Source organism: Anolis carolinensis, chromosome 1 (genome assembly GCF_035594765.1).
Source record: "Anolis carolinensis isolate JA03-04 chromosome 1, rAnoCar3.1.pri, whole genome shotgun sequence".
Classification (NCBI taxonomy): Eukaryota; Metazoa; Chordata; class Lepidosauria; order Squamata; family Dactyloidae; genus Anolis; species Anolis carolinensis.
In genome coordinates this window covers 306,414,995-306,436,931 of record NC_085841.1, presented here as the reverse complement: position 1 = coordinate 306,436,931, position 21,937 = coordinate 306,414,995, and the positions used below count along the sequence as shown (strand labels likewise).

Here is a 21,937-nt window from a genome sequence, read left to right as displayed (position 1 = left end):
AAAAGGACCGCGGTGGATGCCGTTGATTCTGGACATCCATCGACAAGTGGGCTACGGAATCAAAATATGAATGAATAGTCACAGAAGCGGCAGAAATATACAATGCCTGAAAACCACACTTATTATTATTATTATTATTATTATTATTATTATTATTATTATTATTATTTCCTAAAGGCCTACTCTCAGAACGCAATGTTTTCATTCTGAAAACACTGCAATTTCCAGGCAATTTTTAAAGGCAGACCCTTATGCACTGTAGCAGTCCAGTTTGGATGTTATAGAGGACTGGACTACTGTAGTCAGGCTCTCTACATCAAGGAGTAGCTGGAATTGATGTAGTAGTGTTTGCTGATAAAAAGCACTTAGATTTCTAGCAGCAGATATGATGCAACAAACAACCTCAAACTGTGAACTTGATCTTTTACTAGGAGTGGAAGCCCTATCAAAAGAGACAGGATTAGGAAAGAATGCTTTGTAAAACTTGAGAGAACTGCTAGCTGTCAGTTGAGCACAAAGATTTCTTCTCAAAGGAGGTATGTGAGCATCAGCCCCTAGATTTGAGCTCCAGGAAGCTTCCGAGGTACAATCTTTGAAAGTGCTGATATAAATATTTCAATAAAGACTACAAATCAGAGTATAACATTAATGACACCTTCAAATGTTAAAATGCTTTTTAAAAATGGTCATTATATACCAGGCATATGGTAATTTAATTTGCGTAAGAGATAAGGGGGCAAAGATAAAGAGAATAAAGAAAGAGCAACGGTTTTTATTAGTTCACCAATTCCTTTTCAAATTAATTTCATTTAATCTTTTGTTAAGTTTTTCTTTGGATGTATCCTGCGCCCTGCAGTGCAGTACCGATACCATCCAATTTACTTTTCCTGCTCTGAGACTTTCAACAATCGGACATCCTGACTACTTCCAGCCGCTGAGGAAAATCATATGCTTTCATATCCTATTTCAGAGTGGAAAGCAAAGATAAAAGCTGTTCTTTGGACCTGAATTAACTCACTATTCTCCCTGATATGTGCTTGATACAGACACAAACAGGATGCAATGTAAAGCTGTGAATTGTGTTCAGGAAATAGGCATACAAGTAAGAGGCTACAGTAAAAGTGTACTTCTCACCTTTTGCTTAATTTAACTGTTTAGAGTCATGAAGAAACCTAGGAGGATTTTAAATGGTAGAATTGTAGACTTGGATGGCACTTCAAGGATAATCTAATCCAACTCTCTAACAATGCAGGAAATCCACATTTAAAGCATCCCTGACAGATGGCCATCCAATCTCCAACAAAAAAGAAGAGTTAATTATCTTCCAAAAGAATTAATTGCAATGCTTTTTTTTAGTATCTGGACATTGTTCCTAATATTTAGCCAAAACCTCTTTCTTGTCATTTGACTCCATTGGTGTGAAGAAACGACCCAGTTTCACTTTCCCATACTGCAAGGTCCCCCACGTGTACCTTCTCCATGGCCAGAGACCAATATGGAAATAGTTAAAGATCATCTCGGGATTGTTGCAAGGCCTAAATGTTTTATGTATTGTGTGTGATTGTTGTTTTATAGTTTTAATGGTTTTAATCTATTGTCATTGTTGTTGTTTTGATATATGATGTTTTATACATGTAAGGCATTGAATTTTGCCATTGATTATGTTGGGAACCGCTTTGAGTCCCCCCGAGGGGTGAGAAAAGTGGTATATAAGTGCAATAAATGAATAAATAAATCAGTTGGACCTAGAGAATGAAAGGACCTGCTCTTAGCCTATATAACCGTCTCCAGATTTAGTTACCATATTTATTATGAATGGTTTTTCCCACTATAGTTAATACATAACTATTAGCCTACTTTTGACATTATCCCCCTTTCTTGGATGATTGGACTGTTTATGCCAGAACTAGATTCCAGTTGTGAACTGACTTGGAGATTGGCCAAGGGCAGTCTCAGATATTTTCTCTCTCTCAGATGCTTTGTATCTGAAGTGAAGCCAACGTGTAATATCTCTTTTGAAAAAATAATGGTGTAGGGATTTTTTCTGGCATAGAAAACACATGTAAGTACTTTGACCTGAGAATGTGTGTATTTGTGCAAATGTAGGGTGATCTATATGGCCTCTATGTATTACAATTCCTGGGCAAATGCAAGACAATATCAACGTTTTAATGTTAATATTAAATATGGCATTTTAGGGTGATCAACAACTATCTGAACTGGGGAGCTGGCTCTGATAGGGTCAAATATACCAAAATGTTTTGGGAAATACCTTTTTTATACAACTGCTGACTTTTAACAGTAGACTTATGTTGTGATATTGCAAAAGTTGAGTAATGGTGGCTGGAAGCTGGTTATCATGAGAAAGCATCCTTTTTGCCATTGCCTTCAGAGGCATCTGGCTATTGCAGGAGTGGGGTAAGCACAGGCTGCGGACCACATGCAGTCCCTGGACCCTCCTGTTGCAGACCCAACTCATGCAACTTCCATGGCAGTTAAAATGGTGTCCAACTGCATCAATTCTAAAGTGCTGATGCATCTTAACACACCTAATAAGTAGGAATGATAAGACAATATGTGAAGTCATTAGCTCCTAGAAATAAAAGTGAAATACAATGTTGCTCCCCACAAATGATACAACTTCACTATTTATTTACTTTCCGTTCTTGTTGAGTTTGGTAAGGAAAGAAAAAGAGGGAATTGAAAACTCTGCTTTTTGTTCTTTTTCATTCATAAGTAGACTGTATACCCTACACCAGGGGTCCCCAAACTTTTTAAGCCGAGGGCCGGTCCACAATCCTTCAGACTGTTGAGGGGCCGGATTATCATTTGAAAAAAAAATACAAACAAATTCATATGCACACTGCACAGGTCTTATTTGTAGTGCAAAAACAACAACAACAATGAAAGAACAATACAATATTTAACTATAAAAACAATTTTAACCAACATACATTTATCAGGATTTCAAAGGGAATTGTGGTCCTGCTTCTGGCCAATGAGATAGTCAAGTTAATTAGGATTGTTGTTGTTGTTGTTGTTGTGTGCATTCAAGTCATTTCAGACTTTGGGCGAGCCTAAGTCTAAAATGTATTTATTTATTATTTATTTACTGCATTTATTTACTACATTTGTATCACACCCTTCTCACCCCTAAGGGTGAGAAGTGGTTTACAAATTATATGTACATACAATATATTATATTATTAGCATAGCACAATATTAGCATTATATATTACTATATTGAACTATACCACTATACTGTAATATTATTAGTAATATTATATGTAATATAGAATATATAATTAAAATTATTATATGGTATCATTATTAGTGTTATATTGTATTACATTATAATGTTATTATCAATATTATATGTATATACAATATATTATATTATAAAACTGAGGGCAGGGGCCAGGTAAATGACCTCAGAGGGCCGCATCCGGCCCCCGGGCCTTAGTTTGGGGACCCCTGCCCTACACCATCTATTCTGAGCTGCAAGGTGTGATTTAAACTAGCCAGAATGAATATCTGTTTCCATTTCTAAAAAGAGAAACCAAGCCAAATAGCCCTTCCAGTTTCATTTTCATTTTGGTTATTGTAAAAAATACATTTGCTTTTAAGGATGCTTTTAAGAAGCTCTTGGAACTGCATCTTTGTTTGACCATACCATGAATGCTGGAAGAAAGCCAGAAAACGTCCCTTGTTTTTAAAGACTAAGTAGACTATAAGCCCTGCACCATCTATTCTGAGCTGCAAGCAAGGGTACCTGACCCTGTCTCACTAAGCTTCCCAAGACTGAGCTAGAGCTTAGACAACACCTCATATTCCCTTACAAGTTGAAAAACTACAGAACTCCTATGTTCCTAAAGCAGGGGAGTTTTCCTGTGTTGTGACCTATGGGCATGTTCAGACTCTGTTTGCTTTCCTGGAGACTTAAGAACCACCCTTTGGGGTACCTAGATTTGGATGAAAAGCAGAGCAACATTTCTGATTTTAGTACAGTCCGCTTAGCATTTTGACAGAAGGTTCTCTTTTGTCAAACATGCAAATTGACGTTTAGAAATAAAGTCTTACAAAACTTAGTTCAGCCGTAAGTATAACTTATGCTCACATTCCTTTTTGTATTAAATTAGTTAATAAAACCTACTATTTAATTACATTTTGGGATTTTGGGTCTGGTCCAACAAGCCACTTAAACACATCTTGATTTCATCTGACCGCTACATTCTCTTGAAAGCAATCCTAGACTGTGAGGGAGAGCAAGGAAATCCTACAGATTGAATGAGTTCTAGACTGAGGTTTATGCCAGAACAAAAAGTTTAGTTTTATTTTCCACAGCCACACCTCTTAATAACTTCTTGGAGAGTGCTTATGGGGTAAAGGGGGTGCTTACAAAACAATGTAAGAGCACAGTTAATTTATTCCAGGAACAAGCCACCTGAAGGGAAAACAGATACCTGGTTGTGTTCTCATTTGTTGTGTCTATTACATCTGTTTTGACTAGTGAAATTTAAAAATTGGCTCAACCATGTAGACACAATTGATTAACTAACTTGAACCATTTTTTAAAAGTTATATGCTCTGCTCACATTCTCAACTAAGATTGCATTTATTTCTGATAGACATTAATTCTCATCCATGTGTTGACCTGTTCTGTAACTCCCTCCTTTTATCTAAGGGGTTTCTTTCATTAGACTGGAGGGTTGTCGCCAAAGTTTTGTAACAATTGGGGGAAGAGAGAGGAGCAAAAAACTCATATATGAAAAAGAAAAACACTCAGATAGGACCAGAACCCCAGCACAGTTATGAAAGCTGGTGAGCGTCACCCTGGTCAATGTTACAATGGATTAAGTTATTCGTATTTGAATTTTCTAGACAAATTATGAAGAATTCTGAGCTTTCCAAATTTTATCCAAGAAACCTCAGAAAAGTAAAGTCTAATAGCCCTCCAAGGCAGATTCTCTGCTCTCAAGTGAATTCATCCTCGGAAAAATGTGGAGAGAACTAGTAGTAGAGACAGTTCATCCTTAACCACTAGATACATGTGAGTCTACTCAACGCCACAATTTTCTACAAAATTCTAGTCCTTTGTTCTCTGTTTAGTTCACTAAATAGGGTGGTAAAGAAGCAGCACTTCCTGTATCCACTGAATTTATTACAATTTCTTAATACAAAATATTTGATTAAATCTTGGTTCTCTAGGGCAAAGCCCCAACTTGATCCAGGTTTAGCAGGAAAAAATGGAATATAAAAAAGTCATTGAGCAATGATCTGAGGTTCTTACAATTTTTGTGAGTCCCTTACAATCTCACACCCCCAGTTTAAATGGAATTCTCACCCATTCTTGTTTGCAAGCAGAGGGAACTGCCGAGCTGACTGTTATGAGATGAAAGAGGCACCTTGGCATTCAGCTACTACTGGGTGAATAAACTGTGGCCTTCACCTGTGAAGGGGCCTGCAAGTTCCCTTCTGGCCTTATATGACTGTTGATTGTAGACTGACAACTCAAGCAAATCACCTTGTTATATGGAAAGGTAAAGTTGCATGTAGACTGCCTGGTTTCCTGTTCAAACTTTTACTGAGTTGCTGACTAGCTGCTATTCAACAAGTGAAGGCTGAGCATCTTTAGACCACCTGACTGTTCAAGCCTCCATTAAACTGCTGGTTAGCATAACTACCTGGTTCACGTTACAAAGCCACGGACCTACCTTTGGTTTTATGCCAGTCCCTTATGATCCTAATCTGAAGGCACTACATTTGTGTAGGATGGATACACCAAAAATACCATCATTATTTTCAAATATGACTAAGAGAAGACACAAAGATATTAAGAGATAGATATGAGTGAAATTTAAAAAAGAAAATGGTAATTAAAGAAAGAAGCAAGACAGACATCTAACAGTAACTGTGGCCTTAAAGACAGAGATTAAATTACTACACTGAAAATTATTGCTCATATAGTTGACCAAGAGGGAAGGCCAGATTATGGAGATTGCTGGACTTTTGGGAAAGCTCACAAATGGAAAAGTAGCCTTGTACAAGTCTTTCTTTATGCACCCAAACAGAAGTAAACAACTATTGGAAATTGAGGGATACACTGCAAACCTCCAGTCATAGCATTGGAATCACACCCATTGCTGCTGCTGTGCCACTGGGGAAAACCCCTGTTTTTGTATATAAAACAACCACTTCCTTATCAAAGCTTCCTTGATTAAAACATAGTTATTTTTTTTCTAGTACAAACACATTTCACTGTTTCTCCTTTACTAACCAACTATAGTAAGATAAATGGAAGTGCATTCTTTTTACTTATATGACCTCAACAAAATCTGAATAAGTTAGATGAATAAAGAAAATGTATTGCTGGAAAATGTATGTATGAAATACAAATAGATCTCCAAATGATTTTTAATCTTGTGTGAATGCTCATAAATGTGTACTAAAGCTCATATCTCTGCAAGAGAAACATCTTTTAGTCTGCATGTTTAGCTTCACAATATCAGGCTCAAAGGAAAAGAATAAATATAAATATGATATCTTGTTCCTGTTTTCAGAAGTCTTTTAGAGCAATTCAGACTTTTGATTTCTTCCTTTGTGTTTATTATAGATCTCACACAACCAGAATTTTAAACTCACCAATCATGCCAACCCCTCTGGGACTTGCTTATTTTTCTCCTTGTTTTGCAAAATGTGCTTGAAACATGGTTAGGAATCTAACCGAACCCTTTGACCAGTCATCCTTGTCTCCAAACTGTTGAGCAGCATTTCTCAAGAGTGAAAGCAGCAATAAAAGAACCACTGAATAATTGGATTCTTTTCATCAATGAGCACTTCAGGTTTACAAAGGCACAGAAGTCTCCCACTGCAGTGCTCTTGGGCAGCTTGGTGATCATCTAAAATGATATAAGAGCTGTGGTTTCCCCTCCACCCAAGACTCACTAAACAATTTTCTCTGCTTGTACCTAGACCATGAGATCCAAAGAGATCAGGCAATAGAGCAGCAATTTACATCAACAAAGGGGATTTTGATGCACTCCCCTGAATAGGGCAGCATTACCATCTTAATAGCTTTTTCACTCTCAGCCTAGCAGGCTGGAACTTTTGCAAATGGAGAACAGTTCCGCTTTCCATTTTAACTGCAACAATAGAAAAGGAGCTCCTTAAACTGCATCAAACAGCAGTCAGGGAAATCCCTAACTAGCCATCCGCTCCTGCCGTTTTTATTAACCACCAGGACACAGGAACAAAAGGGGGAAAACAACTTGGATTTTTAGCTCTATCCCCACCTCTTAATCCCCTAGGGACAGCAAAAGGAATTGCCTACAGAGCAGTTTAATCAAACTTTTTCTTTTACTGAGGATTTCTTCTTTGGTGTTTTCTTCCTTCCCTTTGCAACAAAGTAGTTTTCAGGTATGATTTCAAACGCTAGGATATTTTTTTCACCTCCTGGTTAACAGAGTTGTGATGGGACTTCACTTCCCTCTCCCCACACCCAACTTCATTTCTCAGGCAGCTGTTCTTCACCGGTTCCCACACGCATCCATTTGTTCCTTGTCACATACGTTGAATGTGCACTCCTTCTGACACTGACGGACTTGCACAATAAAGAATGAATGGAAACATTGCCTCTGCAGTCAGACTGTGGAACAGAGCCCATTCATTAGCACTAAAATATTCTTCTGCCACCAGCGTAGCTACCATCCTTTACCTGGCTTCTCTCTACAGGCTTCTTTCTAGAAAAACATTCTTGCTTTTAAGAAATTTGTGGTCAGCTTTTTAGCTGGCTCAAGAAATGAAAACATAGTCTTGTTTGCAGGCTATTCTCTCCTAGTCACCACTATGTGCATGAGAACAAGCAAAATCTGGAGCTGGCATGCTTCTTTTCTACTACTACTCTAGTCACTTATCAACAACAACCAATAAATTTTGTTTCTGGTTGAACTGCAGAAGTAGACAATTACAGAAGCAATTTCCTAGTATTCTGTGCTTCTCAGCACACAAAGTAATACCTGAACACAGAAACACATTTATTTGAATGTGAGTTCTGTCTGACCACAGAGAATCTGTGTTCAAACAGATTTATTCTGCTTATGATGAATGAAGCAGGAGAGAGAAATGTGTGAACCTTAACAGCCACTCCCAGTTTCAGAATGCATCTACACTGTAGAATTAATGTGGTTTGACACCACTGAAGTACCATGGCTCAATACTATGGGATCATGGGGGTGCTGCTGCCTCATTCTACAGTGTAGATGAACCCTCAATGCACAAGATGAGGAGGAAGCAATATCTACAAATGCAGATGAAATTATTCTTTACAGTGCTGTAGTATAGATGGGTTCTGAAACCAAACAAAGCAAGAATATCCTAAATCAGGGGTCCCCAAACTAAGGCCCGGGGGCCACATGCGGCCCATCAAAGCCATTTATCCGGCCCCCACGGTGGCGGCTCCCTCCTCCTCCACATGCCTTTCCCACCTCCTCCCTCTCCTGGTGCGTGCCTTCCAAAACTTTGCTTGTTTATAATAGTATTTAATTATTATTTAATTAATTGTTAATTATTAAGGGATGCTTTACTAGTGCTTTTGGTGCACAAAGGCAGAAGGGGGTTGGACTAAATGGCCCAAGGAGTCTCTTCCAACCCTCTTTATTATTGTTGTTGTTGTTGTTGTTTTTATTGACAGAAGGACACAGTATAACACAGCAAATGAGATGTATATGCTGGATTTCGTATCACAAAATCAAAAGTCAAACACTTCCCAAGCATTTAGGCCTGTGTGATTTATTATTATTATTATTATTATTATTATTATTATTATTATTATTATTGACACAACGACATAGTCTGACACAGAAAACAAGTTAGATATGCTGGATTTCGTACCACAAAATCACAAGTCGAGCACTTCTCAAGTGTTTAGGACTGTGTGATGTATTTTCGGATGGTAAACACTTGGGAAGTTATTATTACTATTATTATTATTATTATTATTATTATTATTATTATTATTATTAACATTAAGGCTGGGTGGCCATCCGTCAAAGGTGCTTTGCTTGTGCTTTTGGTGCACAAAGGTAGAAGGGGGTTGGACTAAATGGCCCAAGGAGTCTCTTCCAATTCTATTTATTTTTATTATGATTATGATTATTATTAACATTGAGACTGTATTTGTTCCCGTTTTGTTTTTTTACTTCAAAATAAGATATGTTCAGTGTGCATGGGAATTTGTTCATAGTTTTTTAAAAAACTATAGTCCGGCTCTCCAACGGTCTGAGGGACCGTGAACTGGCCCTCTGTTTAAAAAGTTTGGGGACCCCTGTCCTAAATGAACCATATTGTTTGTGTAGAATGAATGAGTTTATAGAAGCTATATCTCAAGAAATTAATCCAGTATAATACACAGTGAACAATGTTTGAAAGCATATCACTTTTGAATGCTGAAGATCAATAAAACAAAACTCATTTTTACTTCACTGCCTTACCTTGGAGAACCAAACCAGATTTTTCGATCACATATAAGAAAGATGTGAATGGTGCAGAGGGGGATTTGGCAATCTGAAGCTGCAAAAACAAAACAAACAGTAATTCCTATGGTGAGCACATTACAGTTCCATTTTGCAGTGAAATTCAGCAACTTCAGCCTCAAATATTCCAGCATATTAACTCACAACAATGTTACAAAGATTAAATACTAACATTTATTTCTAAAAATGTGTCTTAGATCTTTAGCAGCAAAATACTGATCTAAAGTTTCTAAACTCCACATTTTAAAAAATGTCCTTTTAGTGGTGTAAATCCCAATGTGAACGGAAAAGGTTCAAAATGCCTGTGCTTCAACAAACACAAAAGAGAAGAGGAATTTCATCAGAAAACAAGAGGTCTTTGGATTTATAAAGAGTCATTTCTAACAGAAAGTAGCCAAAACTTATACTTGGACTGGTTGAGGTTTTCTATAAGCACCCAGGACATAAAATATTGCACTGTAAGGCCAGTACCAGTGCATGTGACCAGTTTCCTACATTATGATCTGCACAGAGAAACTGCAGAATTAACACTGGCAGGTCATCAAGGTCTGAGGACTCATTGCTGCCACAAAATCAAAATATGAAGCAGATTTCCTCATTCACTTTAGCCTCAGGAAAGAAAGGGAAAGGAACGGGAAAGCAATTTCCCAGTTTGTGGTTTTCAAAGTGGCATTTCCAACTTTGTAGCCCTTAGGGCATCATTTAACAAGGCTGCTGATCCAAAGCACATTCTGGTTCCTTTTGGAGCTCCATTTCAATTAAAGTGGTGTCACGTCCATTTCACCAAGACCCAAAAATACATACTGGTTCTTTTATTTTGATCTATGCATTTACATGGATATTTGTAAAATATCACAATGACTGCAAGCAGTACTACAATGATCATTTTTTCTGTCTCAAGGTTAAAGTTCCCCAGCTATATACCTTGTCCCTATTATCAACTTTGGGCCATGAAAAATTCTGACATTTCCCATTGATCATTATATAAAGTAGTTCAGATGCAAAAACCTTTTTTGCTAGCATATCAAATAATGTTTAAAGCACCATTCCACAAACCAAATGGTTTGATGACCCTGAAGTACATCTGAAAGTATTCAGCTAATTTGAAATTTCTTTTATAGAGTCTTATGCAGCACCAATATATGGGCAAGACCCAGAATCTCTGCAAAGGAGAGGAGATATACAAAAATATTTATAATATTACTTTTGTATGTCAAAAATATTTATAATATTACTTTTGTATGACAACTCGGAATGGCATTTGATACACCATGTATATAGTTGATAGGTATGGGCAATCAGTAAAAAAAAAAATCCTAGGAAATTACTACAGTCTCACTTTTGATTAGTTGTCTTTTTCTAAATTAAGGAAGGTTTGAAGTCAGGAGAATTTAGTTATTAACAAATCCAAAGCACAGGTAACTATGCCCTGTAAGAGAAAGCACCCTCAGAAATTGTGGTTAGATTGACATTTAATTGAGTTTTATATTTAATACATTTTTCAAAATCTGGAAGTAAACCTATAGGTTGTCTCATTACTGAATAGGTGTAGAATTCACCCATAAGAGCACTGTTCCAGAACCTGAATGCGTCGTCTTCATCTTGGAAATAAGTCACAAGTGGAGTGCCACAGGGTTCCGTCCTGGGCCCGGTTCTGTTCAACATCTTTATTAACGACTTAGACGAAGGGTTAGAAGGTACGATCATCAAGTTTGCAGATGACAACAAATTGGGAGGGATAGCTAACACTCCAGAAAACAGGAGCAGAATTCAAAACAATCTTAACAGACTAGAGAGATGGGCCGAAACTAACAAAATAAAGTTCAACAGGGACAAATGCAAGATACTTCACTTCGGCAGAAAAAAAGGAATGCAAAGATACAGAATGGGGGATGCCTGGCTCGACAGCAATACGTGTGAAAAAGATCTTGGAGTCCTTGTGGACAAGTTAAATATGAGCCTACAATGTGATGCGGCTGCTAAAAAAGCCAACGGAATTCTGGCCTGCATAAATAGGGGTATAGCATCTAGATCCAGGGAAATCATGCTCCCCCTCTATTCTGCCTTGGTCAGACCTGGAATACTGTGTCCAATTCTGGGCACCGCAATTGAAGGGAGACGTTGACAAGCTGGAAAGCGTCCAGAGGAGGGCAACTAAAATGATCAAGGGTCTGGAGAACAAACCCTATGAGGAGTGGCTTAAAGAACTAGGCATGTTTAGCCTGCAGAAGAGAAGGCTGAGAGGAGACATGATAGCCATGTACAAATACGTGAAGGGATGTCATAGGGAGGAGGGAGCGAGCTTGTTTTCTGCTGCCCTGCAGACTAGGACATGGAACAATGGCTTCAAACTACAGGAAAGGAGATTCCACCTGAACATTAGGAAGAACTTCCTCACAGTGAGGGCTGTTCGGCAGTGGAACTCTCTCCCCCGGACTGTGGTGGAGGCTCCTTCTTTGGAGGCTTTTAAGCAGAGGCTGGATGGCCATCTGTCGGGGGTGCTTTGAATGCGATTTCCCACTTCTTGGCAGGGGTTTGGACTGGATGGCCCATGAGGTCTCTTTCAACTCTACTATTCTATGATTCTATGATTCTGAACATTATTAAAACCCTTTAAAAAAAAACAACAACAACAATCTTTTGGCTACATCTACTTGAAAATTGGGGCTTTAATATCTATACAAAGTTCTAACCAAAGTAATTCTGCCCTGTAATAACTGCAGGAAGTGACTTTATCTTTGTTAAGGTGCTAGCAGGCAAACTATAAAGCAAAAAGATTGACATACATGGCATGATGCTGGAGTCTTCATTCACCAAATAGAACTACTACAGAAAGCTTGAGACAAAACACTTCATCCCTCGGTTGTTGTATGTCTTTCGGGCTGTGTGGCCATGTTCCAGAAGTATTCTCTCCTGACGTTTCGCCCACATCTATGGCAGGCATCCTCAGAGGCTGTGAGGCATGGATAAACTCTGCTGTGATCCCGGCCATGAAAGCCTTCGACAACACTTCATCCCTCATTCCTCAAGAAACCATTTTAGGGCTCAGTGGGTTGTATATACAGATATACTATTCCTGTCAAAATTGAACTCAAGGAAGCAAATTCTGGCAACATGGAGCAGAGGGCCAACTGTGCTCAAAGCCAAAAAGTTAGACTCCAAACTGACTGGTGTTTGCAATGACATCTGGAACAGTCTTCAAACTATAAGTGATAACTACTCATAGTAATAAACATTCATTGTGTAGTTTTTAAACAATCCCAAAAAGATAGAGTTATATCAGAATTAGTATAATGAGCAAGTGTATTTGTAGAACAAGCTGGAACACAGGGGAAACAAAGCCAAATCCACGTTACATTTGTAGATACTAATACAAAACCTTTCTTCCATTTTAGATATAACATTTGCTCACGCATACAAATCTTCACAAACTGGCGAACTATAAAAGTACAAGACAAACAACAAGTATAGGTATAGTAAGCAGTGTCGTCCCTGAGTAATAGGATGACAATAAATGAGAACTATGCTATGGTATGAAATTAGTGAACTACTTCATGGCATTTATTTGCAATACAGGCACTTTCCCTTCCTTGGTGTAAAATGTAGTTATTCCTGACAAGGAAAAAAACCTGTTGTAGGCACAGCAAGGGGTTTACTTCAAGTCATAATCAATCTCACAGAAATATAGTTCCCTTTCCTACACTTAACCATACTGGATGATGCAAAAGTGGGAATATCACTGAGTGTTTCATGTTCTCTCTTTCTGTGAGGTTTAATGCAGTAGAGTTGCATAAGGGGGGACGGGGACATTTCAACCTTAATTATCTAGCAGAAGAAAGAACAAGTCAAATTATAAGGACTCCCTAGTGAATCAATCAAAATGTCACTTTCTGAAATTATATCAGCAGTAGATAGAAGTATAAATATAGAATTCAAGCAATAGATTCATGACAGTGGAGATGTAAAAATCATAAAACAAAACTCCATCTACCTTGCACAGATCTTCAGAATAGCAAGACCTTAGTAGACTTGACCGGAATATATGGTGTGCCCCTAAAGCATTCATATAGATTCTGACCTTAACAATTAGTCACATCCTCACATCAAACAAACAAAAGTTTAAGACACCAGGTTGAACTTGGCTAACTTAGAAACACCAAGTTGTGCAGGTCTTCATAACTGTAGTAGATCGGAGGATCCTTATTATTTCCCTTGGATCTCAGCAGGAACCCCCTCCCCTCACAAAAGTTTTTGGCTAGACACCCCACCCCCATCACATCCCTGGCAAGCCATTATATAACACACATATATATATAACACATGTGTGCCTGATATGGCACCACTTATGTTTGAAATTGCCTTTTTTGTTTGTACTGGATTTCTTTCTGGCTTCTCGGTTTTTAGGGACCATGCTAGAACTCCTGGCAGACAACATGTAGCCTGTCAAGGGGGAAAAAGATTCTGCTACCTTTTTTTATCACAGTCTAAAACAAATGTCAGTATCTAAGGCTATCTATATAGAATCAGTGTTTTGCATAATAATCAACACATTAATGTCCGCAGTGTGAGCACCTTCCTCAAGGAGTGCAGCCTAACACACATCACCAGGGGCTACCTGCCCGAGACTCAGAAAATAGAGGGGTTGTTAAAGACTTGGCACACCATAGTACATACTTTGCAGAGAGTTATCTGCTTGGTCACATATTGTGCAAGGTCCTGTTGCTTTAGGGAGAGTATATTTTCCTAATAACTTCAAGTCTACTTTGTATACAGTTGAAATGAGATAATTCTCCCATACGCCATATTCAAGGTGATTGACACACAAAACATTGCTGTGTATTATGGACCCAAAAGGTGACTGGCAGTGGCTACTTCCCAATAAAGGTTGCAATTCAGCTCCTTTGCTTCCAACTGTGTGAACTGTTTGTTTGTTTATTTGTTTTTGTTTTTTGAAAAAATGCACTTCACAAACTTTCCTTTGCAGCAAGGCTTCTCCTCCAACTTATTACATGCAGATGAGATATTGTACTACTGTCACTAGCTCATGGAACTGCTTTGCATTGGCAAGAATATCCTTACAGAGATCATGTTTTCAGAGATCATGGGAGAACTCCACAGAATGATGGAGTTGAGATTTTAAATTCAAAATATGCACTCAGCCATGGCAAGCAGAAAGTCTTTACCTGAAAGCAATGTTTTCTGGAAGAGTAATTTGTCATGTGGCACTGATTACTGCAATTACAAACTTGAAATCCTCTAACCACACTTTAACTGTGATGGTATTCTATTACTGGAAATGGTGAGAGAAAAATAGTGCATCTATATCCTGTTTGGTGAAGTATACAGTTACATCAATTATTGTGATTCAGCTGCTGAGTCCACACAAATAGCATATTACGCTGAGATGCACAGCACAAAGAGAAACAAAAAGTGCCTTTAGAACCTTTGCAGAACACTTGTAAAGACACCAATTGCTCTTTAAAAAGGGTTGGGAGGCAGTATAGACACACTTGGATCATTCTTCCATTTTATTCTTCTTGAAATAACAAGAACAGGTTGCTTACCTGCAACTGTGGTTCTTTAAATGGTCATCTGTGCCATCATACAAATGGGTTTTGCAACTGTACCCTATTCAGAATCTAGGGATGAGTAGTTTGTTGGAACACTCCACCCGCTCTTGCGTACCATGCATGTCCCAGGCCCCTTCTACACTGTCATATAATCCACATGATCAAATCAGATAATCCACATTATCTGCTTTGAACTGGATTATATGAGTCTACACTGCCATATAATCCAGTTCAAAGTGGATAATCTAGATTTTACCATATTAACTAATTAATAATTAATATTACTAATTAATTAATGAGAAAAATTCATTCAGTCAGCAATGTCATTCAATAAAGGATGTATTTAACTCTGAATTTCTAATTAGATACATCTTCTAATAAAACTACTATGAAGAAAAGAAATCTTTCGTTTGATCATGCCATATCTCTGAGACAGAAAATCCTTAGTCTAGAGTTTCCATTCTTATTGTAGATGGAGAAAATTTGTTTCTTCAGCTACTTCAAGAAAACAGAAAAAGAATCACTGTGCAAAACAACCCAGTTGGTTTTTGCATCAATTCAACAAACTTTGCTTTCCCATTAACTCACATATTCTTTACCATTTAGAGCTTTAATCTGCTTTTCTGGCATAAAAGCATAGAGGCAAATATCTCTCAATCCCAAAGTGAAAAAAGAAGCTGGAATTCAACCTTTCAAATGCTAGTTATAATTAGGAATATAGGAAGGAGTACAGTTCTGCCCTATTGTGGGTTTGTCTATCATGTTCAGCGTCATCAAGGAAGTCTTTTCAGGGTTTCAAGGTTACTTTCCTAGCCTAGGGTGAAGATGTCCATAAGTGAACCCAGAAGCCTTTGCTATAAAAATACATGTTCTCCCATGATGTTGCAGCTCTTTCCCAAAATCGTACAAGACTGTGGAAGCGTCCTCATTTTATTGTAACAAAGGTTAGGAAGCTTTATGGTGTGAAGGAAGCATCTGCACTTGTCAATTATAAGGCTTGTTCACCAAAATATGCACAGCCTTAAGAGTATTCTTGGATCCATCAATGCACCTGGGTTGTCAGACTGTTTTGAAGTCAACAACTCGCAATCATTCCTGTTGCTTTAATAACCTTGACACTTATAATAAGCTGAACATAGCACCTACCCTTAAGGATAGTTTGGAACCTCCAGCTGGATAAGAAAATATTACATCACCATGAGCACTTTACATCAGTTGTCTACAATTTGTATTGAGTTCTTAGTCCAATTTTGGTTTTGAGCATTTATTTCATGCACAACACACCATATCCTGCCCTCTAGCAACCCGTAAGAGCAACTTTGAGATATGCTTCTTGGAAATTTTATTTCTACCTTTAAGTGACTGATATGAATATAGAAAAATAACCTGTATTCCTTGATACTGGTGAAGTTTCTTTCTCCTCAAGATACAGCAGCTTAGGTACGGCAAGTAAATTTAGTCATAACTAAGCATTAGAAAATTAGTTCATAGATTACTTTGAGCCTTTTCCTATGGATCTACTGAGTGGAGTAGGTGTGGATTAGAGTGGAGTGGAGACTTCTCCTTGGTCCTCTTTCTTCCCTGGTTGTGCAGTTCTCACCGTACCTCGATCCCTCAGCAACTGAGGTGGGGGGGAGGGCTGGGCAGTTCTGCAGCAACCTCATCAATGGGGATTAATGAACTCTAGCCAACTATCTGAAAGACTGGGTGATTAAGCTGATTGAGGAGAAATTATCCAAAGGCAAATGTACTTGTGTATTTCTCTTTCTCTAAACAGAAGCCTGTGGTATTTCTTACTAGTGTTAGGTGAAGTCATATTGTACAAAGCTGAGGTATACTGGCAGCAACAGTTCATCTATGAATAGTTCAAAATTTGTCCCCAAAGAAGAAAACTCATGTACTTATTCTATGCTATAGTGGAAAAAGTCATACCGCCAAAGAGTAGTAAGTTTGAAGAGGGTTTTTTAAAATTAAAATCAGGTTAGTGGGTCACAATTCAATAAAACTCTTTATGGGGCAGTCTAAATGCAACATACCTCTCCCTTCCCCATGAGAAAATCCTGTCCAACGGAAGCTGCTTAGAAAGGGATTTCCTCTCTCCTATTTTATGGAACAGCAGCAATGGTAGCTTGGGGCACTTTATGAGAAGTGGGCCATAAATCCTGTCCAATTAGTGCAGACAGTACACAGGCACCATTTGTGTTGAGTATATATCCCACACAAGAACACTTCAGGAGGTAGGGATCAGAATAAACAGAAGCAAGATGAACAAACATAAGCCACTGAAGTGGCCCCTTCTCCAGAAACTCATGATGACATTTTCTTGCCTTGTTTGCTCTCCCCGCATTGCCCTCTCACTCAGCTTAACAGTAAGACTTTAGATAGCATTTTCTTAATATTAATTTCTTATCCTTCCAGCATTAGAAGGGGGGGGGTGCATATCTCATCCATGTACCTGGTTCTTGATAAAGAACAACAAAAGGAAAGGTCCCTGATTCAAAGTCTTTGTTGTTGTTGTGTGCCTTCAAGTAGTTTCTGATTTATGGCAACAAGGTTTTTGGGGCCAAGCATGTGTGACTTGCCCAAGGTCACTCAGTGGGTTTTTATGGCCAAGTATAAAATTGAACCCTGTTCTCCAGTCCTAGTTCAACGCTCAAACAACGTTACACTGGCTCCTTAAAGACTAGTAACATAGATACTCTTCCTCACCGGTCCACTTTAATTTGCAGGTAAGTGATCATAAGTACTTCTTCATCAATGACTAAAAATCTAAATTGCAGACAAACCAGCCACAGTATTCATAGAATCATAGAGTTGGAAGAGACCTCATGGGCCATCCAGTCCAATCCCTTGACAAGAAGCAGCTAATCGGATTCAGAGCACCCCGACAGATGGCCATCTAGACTCTGCTTAAAAGCCTCCAAAGAAGGAGCCTACACCACACTCCGGGGCAGAGGGTTTCACTGTCAAACAGCTCTCACAGTGAGGATGTTCAGGTGGAATCTCCTTTCCTATAGTTTAAAGTCATTGTTCCGCATCCTACCGTAGTTTCCAGGGCAGCCGAAAACAAGTTTGTTCCTTCCTCCCTATGACTTTCCCTCACATATTTATACATGGCTATCATGTCTCCTCTCAGCCTTCTCTTCTGCAGGCTAAACATACCCAGTTCTTTAAGGCACTCCTCATAGGGCTTGTTCTCCAGACCCTTGATCATTTTAGTTGCCCTCCTCTGGACACATTCTAGCTTGTCACCATCTCCCTTAAATTGTGGTGTCCAGAATTGGAAACAGTATTCCAGGTATGGTCTGACCAAGGCAGAATAGAGGGGTAGCATGACTTCCCTGGACCTAGACCAGGGGTCCTCAAACTTTTAAAGCAGAGGGCCGGTCCACAATCCTTCAGACTGTGGAGGGGCCGAATTATCATTTGGGAAAAAAACCGAACAAATTCCTATGCACACTGCACATGTCTTATTTGTAGTGCAAAACAACAACAACAATGAAAAAACAATACAATATTTAAAAATGAAAACAATTGTAACCAACATAAACCTATCAGGATTTCAATGGGAAGTGTGGGCCTGCTTCTGGCCAATGAGATAGTCAGGTTAATTAGGATTGTTGTTGTGTGCCTTCAAGTCATTTCAGACTTTGGGCGAGCCTAATTCTAAAATTATTTATTTACTCATTTACTACATTTATTTATTACATTTATATCCTGCCCTTCTCACCCCAAAGGGGACTCAGAACAGCTATATGTACATACAATATATTATATAATTACCATAGCACAATATTAGCATTATATATTACTATATTGAACTATACCACTATACTGTAATATTATAGGTAAGATATATCATATAATTAATATTATTATATGGTATTATTAGTATTATATTGTATAACATTGTAATATTATTATCAATATTATATGTATATACAATATATTATATTATTTAAAATGATATAAAAATATTATATTATAAAACTGAGGGCGGGGGCCAGGTAAATGACCATGGAGGGCCGCATCCGGCCCCCGGGCCTTAGTTTGGGGACCCCTGACCTAGACACTATACTCCTATTGATGCAGGCCAAAATCCCGTTGGCTTTTTAAGCTGCCGCATCACATTGTTGGCTCATGTTTAACTTGTCGCCCACGAGGACTCCAAGATCCTATTCACATGTACTGCTGTCGAGCCATTCTGTATGTTTGCATTACATTTTTTGTTGCCTAAGTGGAGTATCTTGCATTTGTCCCTGTTGAACTTCATTTTGTTAGTTTCGGCACATCTCTCTAATCTATTAAGATCGTTTTGATCCTGCCTTCTGGAGTATTAGCTATCCCTCCCAATTTGGTGTCATGTGCAAACTTGATGATCATGCCTTCTAACCCTTCATTTAAGTCATTAATAAAGATGTTGAACAGATCCAGGCCCCTGCAGCACTCCATTTATCACTTCTTTCCAGGATGAAGAAGATGCATTGGTGAGCATCCTCTGGGTTCATTCACTTAGCCAATTACAGATCCACCTAACTGTAGTTTTGCCTAGCCCAGATTTGACTAGTTTGTTTCCCAGAAGGTCATGAGGGACCTTGTTGAAGCCCTCAAAAAGCCTCAAATGATTCTTGTCACTGTCTTTTGTGATTTGGCCTATCTTTCATCAGTATTATTGTAACTCTACATGATTGGAGATTCAGTTGATAGCATTTATTATTGGGGAAGGGGGACATATTCTTCATTTTCTCAAATGTTCAGTATCATCGTAACGCAAATATATCAGAAGTCATACTTGGGAATTAAACTAAATGACAAGATAAGGCAGCAATATTTCTTGATCAAATGTACAAAACAAGTGAGGCATAACAGGATAAATTTCATCCATCAAATTATATTTAGGAGCAAATTTTTACCATGTTCTCACTCAAATATAAATCTAAAAGTTTTTCTCGTCACATACTTTTAAGAACTTGAGGAGACCAAGAATCTTGGAATTCCCAGCGGCAACCAAGGATCCTATCTATGCCTGCAGAATGTACTATACTGTTTTCTAGTTAACTACAGCAAGATTGTTTGTTTGTCTTTATATACGGCTAAAGATATTTATAGAGCCAGCATGGTGTTATGGCTTGAGTTTTGGACTGCAGCTCTTGAGACCAGGTTCACATCCTCTTTTGGCCATAGAAACCTACTGGGAGACCTTGGGCAATACATACTCTTTCAGCCTCAGAGAATGGCAATGGCAAAGGCAAACCCACTCTGAACAAATCTTGTCAAGAAAACCCTGTGATAGGGTTATGGCTTTAGGATTGTCACAAATCAGAATAACTTGAAGGCACACAACAGAACAATAATGAGATTTATGGCTACCTATTCTCTGTCAGTATTTCTTTTTTCCTAATTTGGTTAACTTTTGCAAGTCCATATGTAGTACTTCTAATGTTGTTTCATTTGGGTATCAATAAATGTAAAGCAATCAAGATATCAACAGCTGAGTTGTTAGTATGTAATTTCCAGGAAACCAGTCTATAGCTCTTTCTCATAAGTTATAAATGCTTGGGAGCTTTCATGTGATGACAAGATTGACAACTATGGGGATAAACATGAAAGAAATGTAACCAGTGTCTCTCCCTCTCACTCTTTTATGAAGGGCATTGAGCACTTTCTCAAACACATATGTAACCTAAGCTAATAAGAGTCCCAGACTCTAGCCAAGAAACAATGAGATTTATGAAAGCTCTACACCACACCATAAATACATTTTCACCCATGACAGTGGTTATAAAATGTTTTTAATATCGATCAACATGTTAGAAAACAAAATCTAGTACAGGAGGAAAAATGTCAATTTAGGTAATTGCATCTATAATCCCATGCCAGATTTTGCCTCAGTTAAATTGCCTGGTTACATCCAGATTAGATCATTGTAATGCACAATATACAGGGCCTGCTTTTGAAGACAATTAAGAAGATTCAAATGGTTCCGGGTATATCAGCATCTATATTAGTAGAGGCCAAAAGTTTGCATCTGCAATTCTGTATCAACTGTGCTAGCTTTCAACATTTTGAATTAGGATTGTCAGGGCAGGCACATTCAGAGCCCAGACCTGGGACTTATGGATAGATCCTGTTGATGTTACAAGTGGCAGGTCCTGGTGATGCTAAAAGGGGTGCCCTCTGATAGCGTCACTGTCATACCACATCAACCACAGTTGCTTGTAGACTACATCTCAACCTTTTCTTTAGAAAGGCATCAAGAAAAGAAACAATGAAATATTTTACTAGTTTAAGTTTTCTAAACTCTGCATTGATGGAGCGGGGAGGATGGTGAGATGAAAATTTTTCCCAGCTTGGTTTGTAACACATTTGCAAATACTGCTTTTAGAAACATGTGGGAGTTATTGTCCAATCATAGAAGTTTTACAGTAAAACAAATGTTTTTCAAACTACTTTTAGTTACTTCTACTAAACAGTGTCTCTTACTGGCACCTTTTTTTTCTTTCTACACAGGCTGTGAAATCTACTCATAATTATAGTACCTAACATCACCAAATATCTCTGTTTGAACATGGAAACCTACTCAGTGACCTTGGACAAGATACACTCTTTCAGCCTCACGGAAAAGCACAGGCAAGCCCTCTTTCAATAAATTCTGCCAAGAAAATCATGTGTTTGTCTTAGGGTCATCATAAGTGCAAAACTGCGTGAAGGCACAGAAAAACAAGATGGCAGAAGTAGTGACAACGATAAACCAACGGAGCAACAGAAGCTAATAGGACAATCCTATTATGCATGCCTATTAAAACATCTGATTCAATGTAATAGAACTTATAACAT

The 21,937-nt window shown here is 38.2% G+C and overlaps 1 protein-coding gene across 5 annotated transcripts in view; it reads right to left on the bottom strand.

Annotated features, from left to right (window-relative positions):
- rad51b (RAD51 paralog B) overlaps window positions 1-21,937 on the bottom strand; it is a 397,175-nt gene that overhangs the window by 145,167 nt on the left and 230,071 nt on the right. For all 5 annotated transcript variants that reach the window (XM_062968053.1, XM_062968054.1, XM_003224876.3 and 2 more), the window contains exon 10: window positions 9,489-9,567. In XM_062968053.1, coding sequence (XP_062824123.1) covers window positions 9,489-9,567 — 79 coding nt within the window. The remainder of the gene's footprint in view (window positions 1-9,488; window positions 9,568-21,937) is intronic.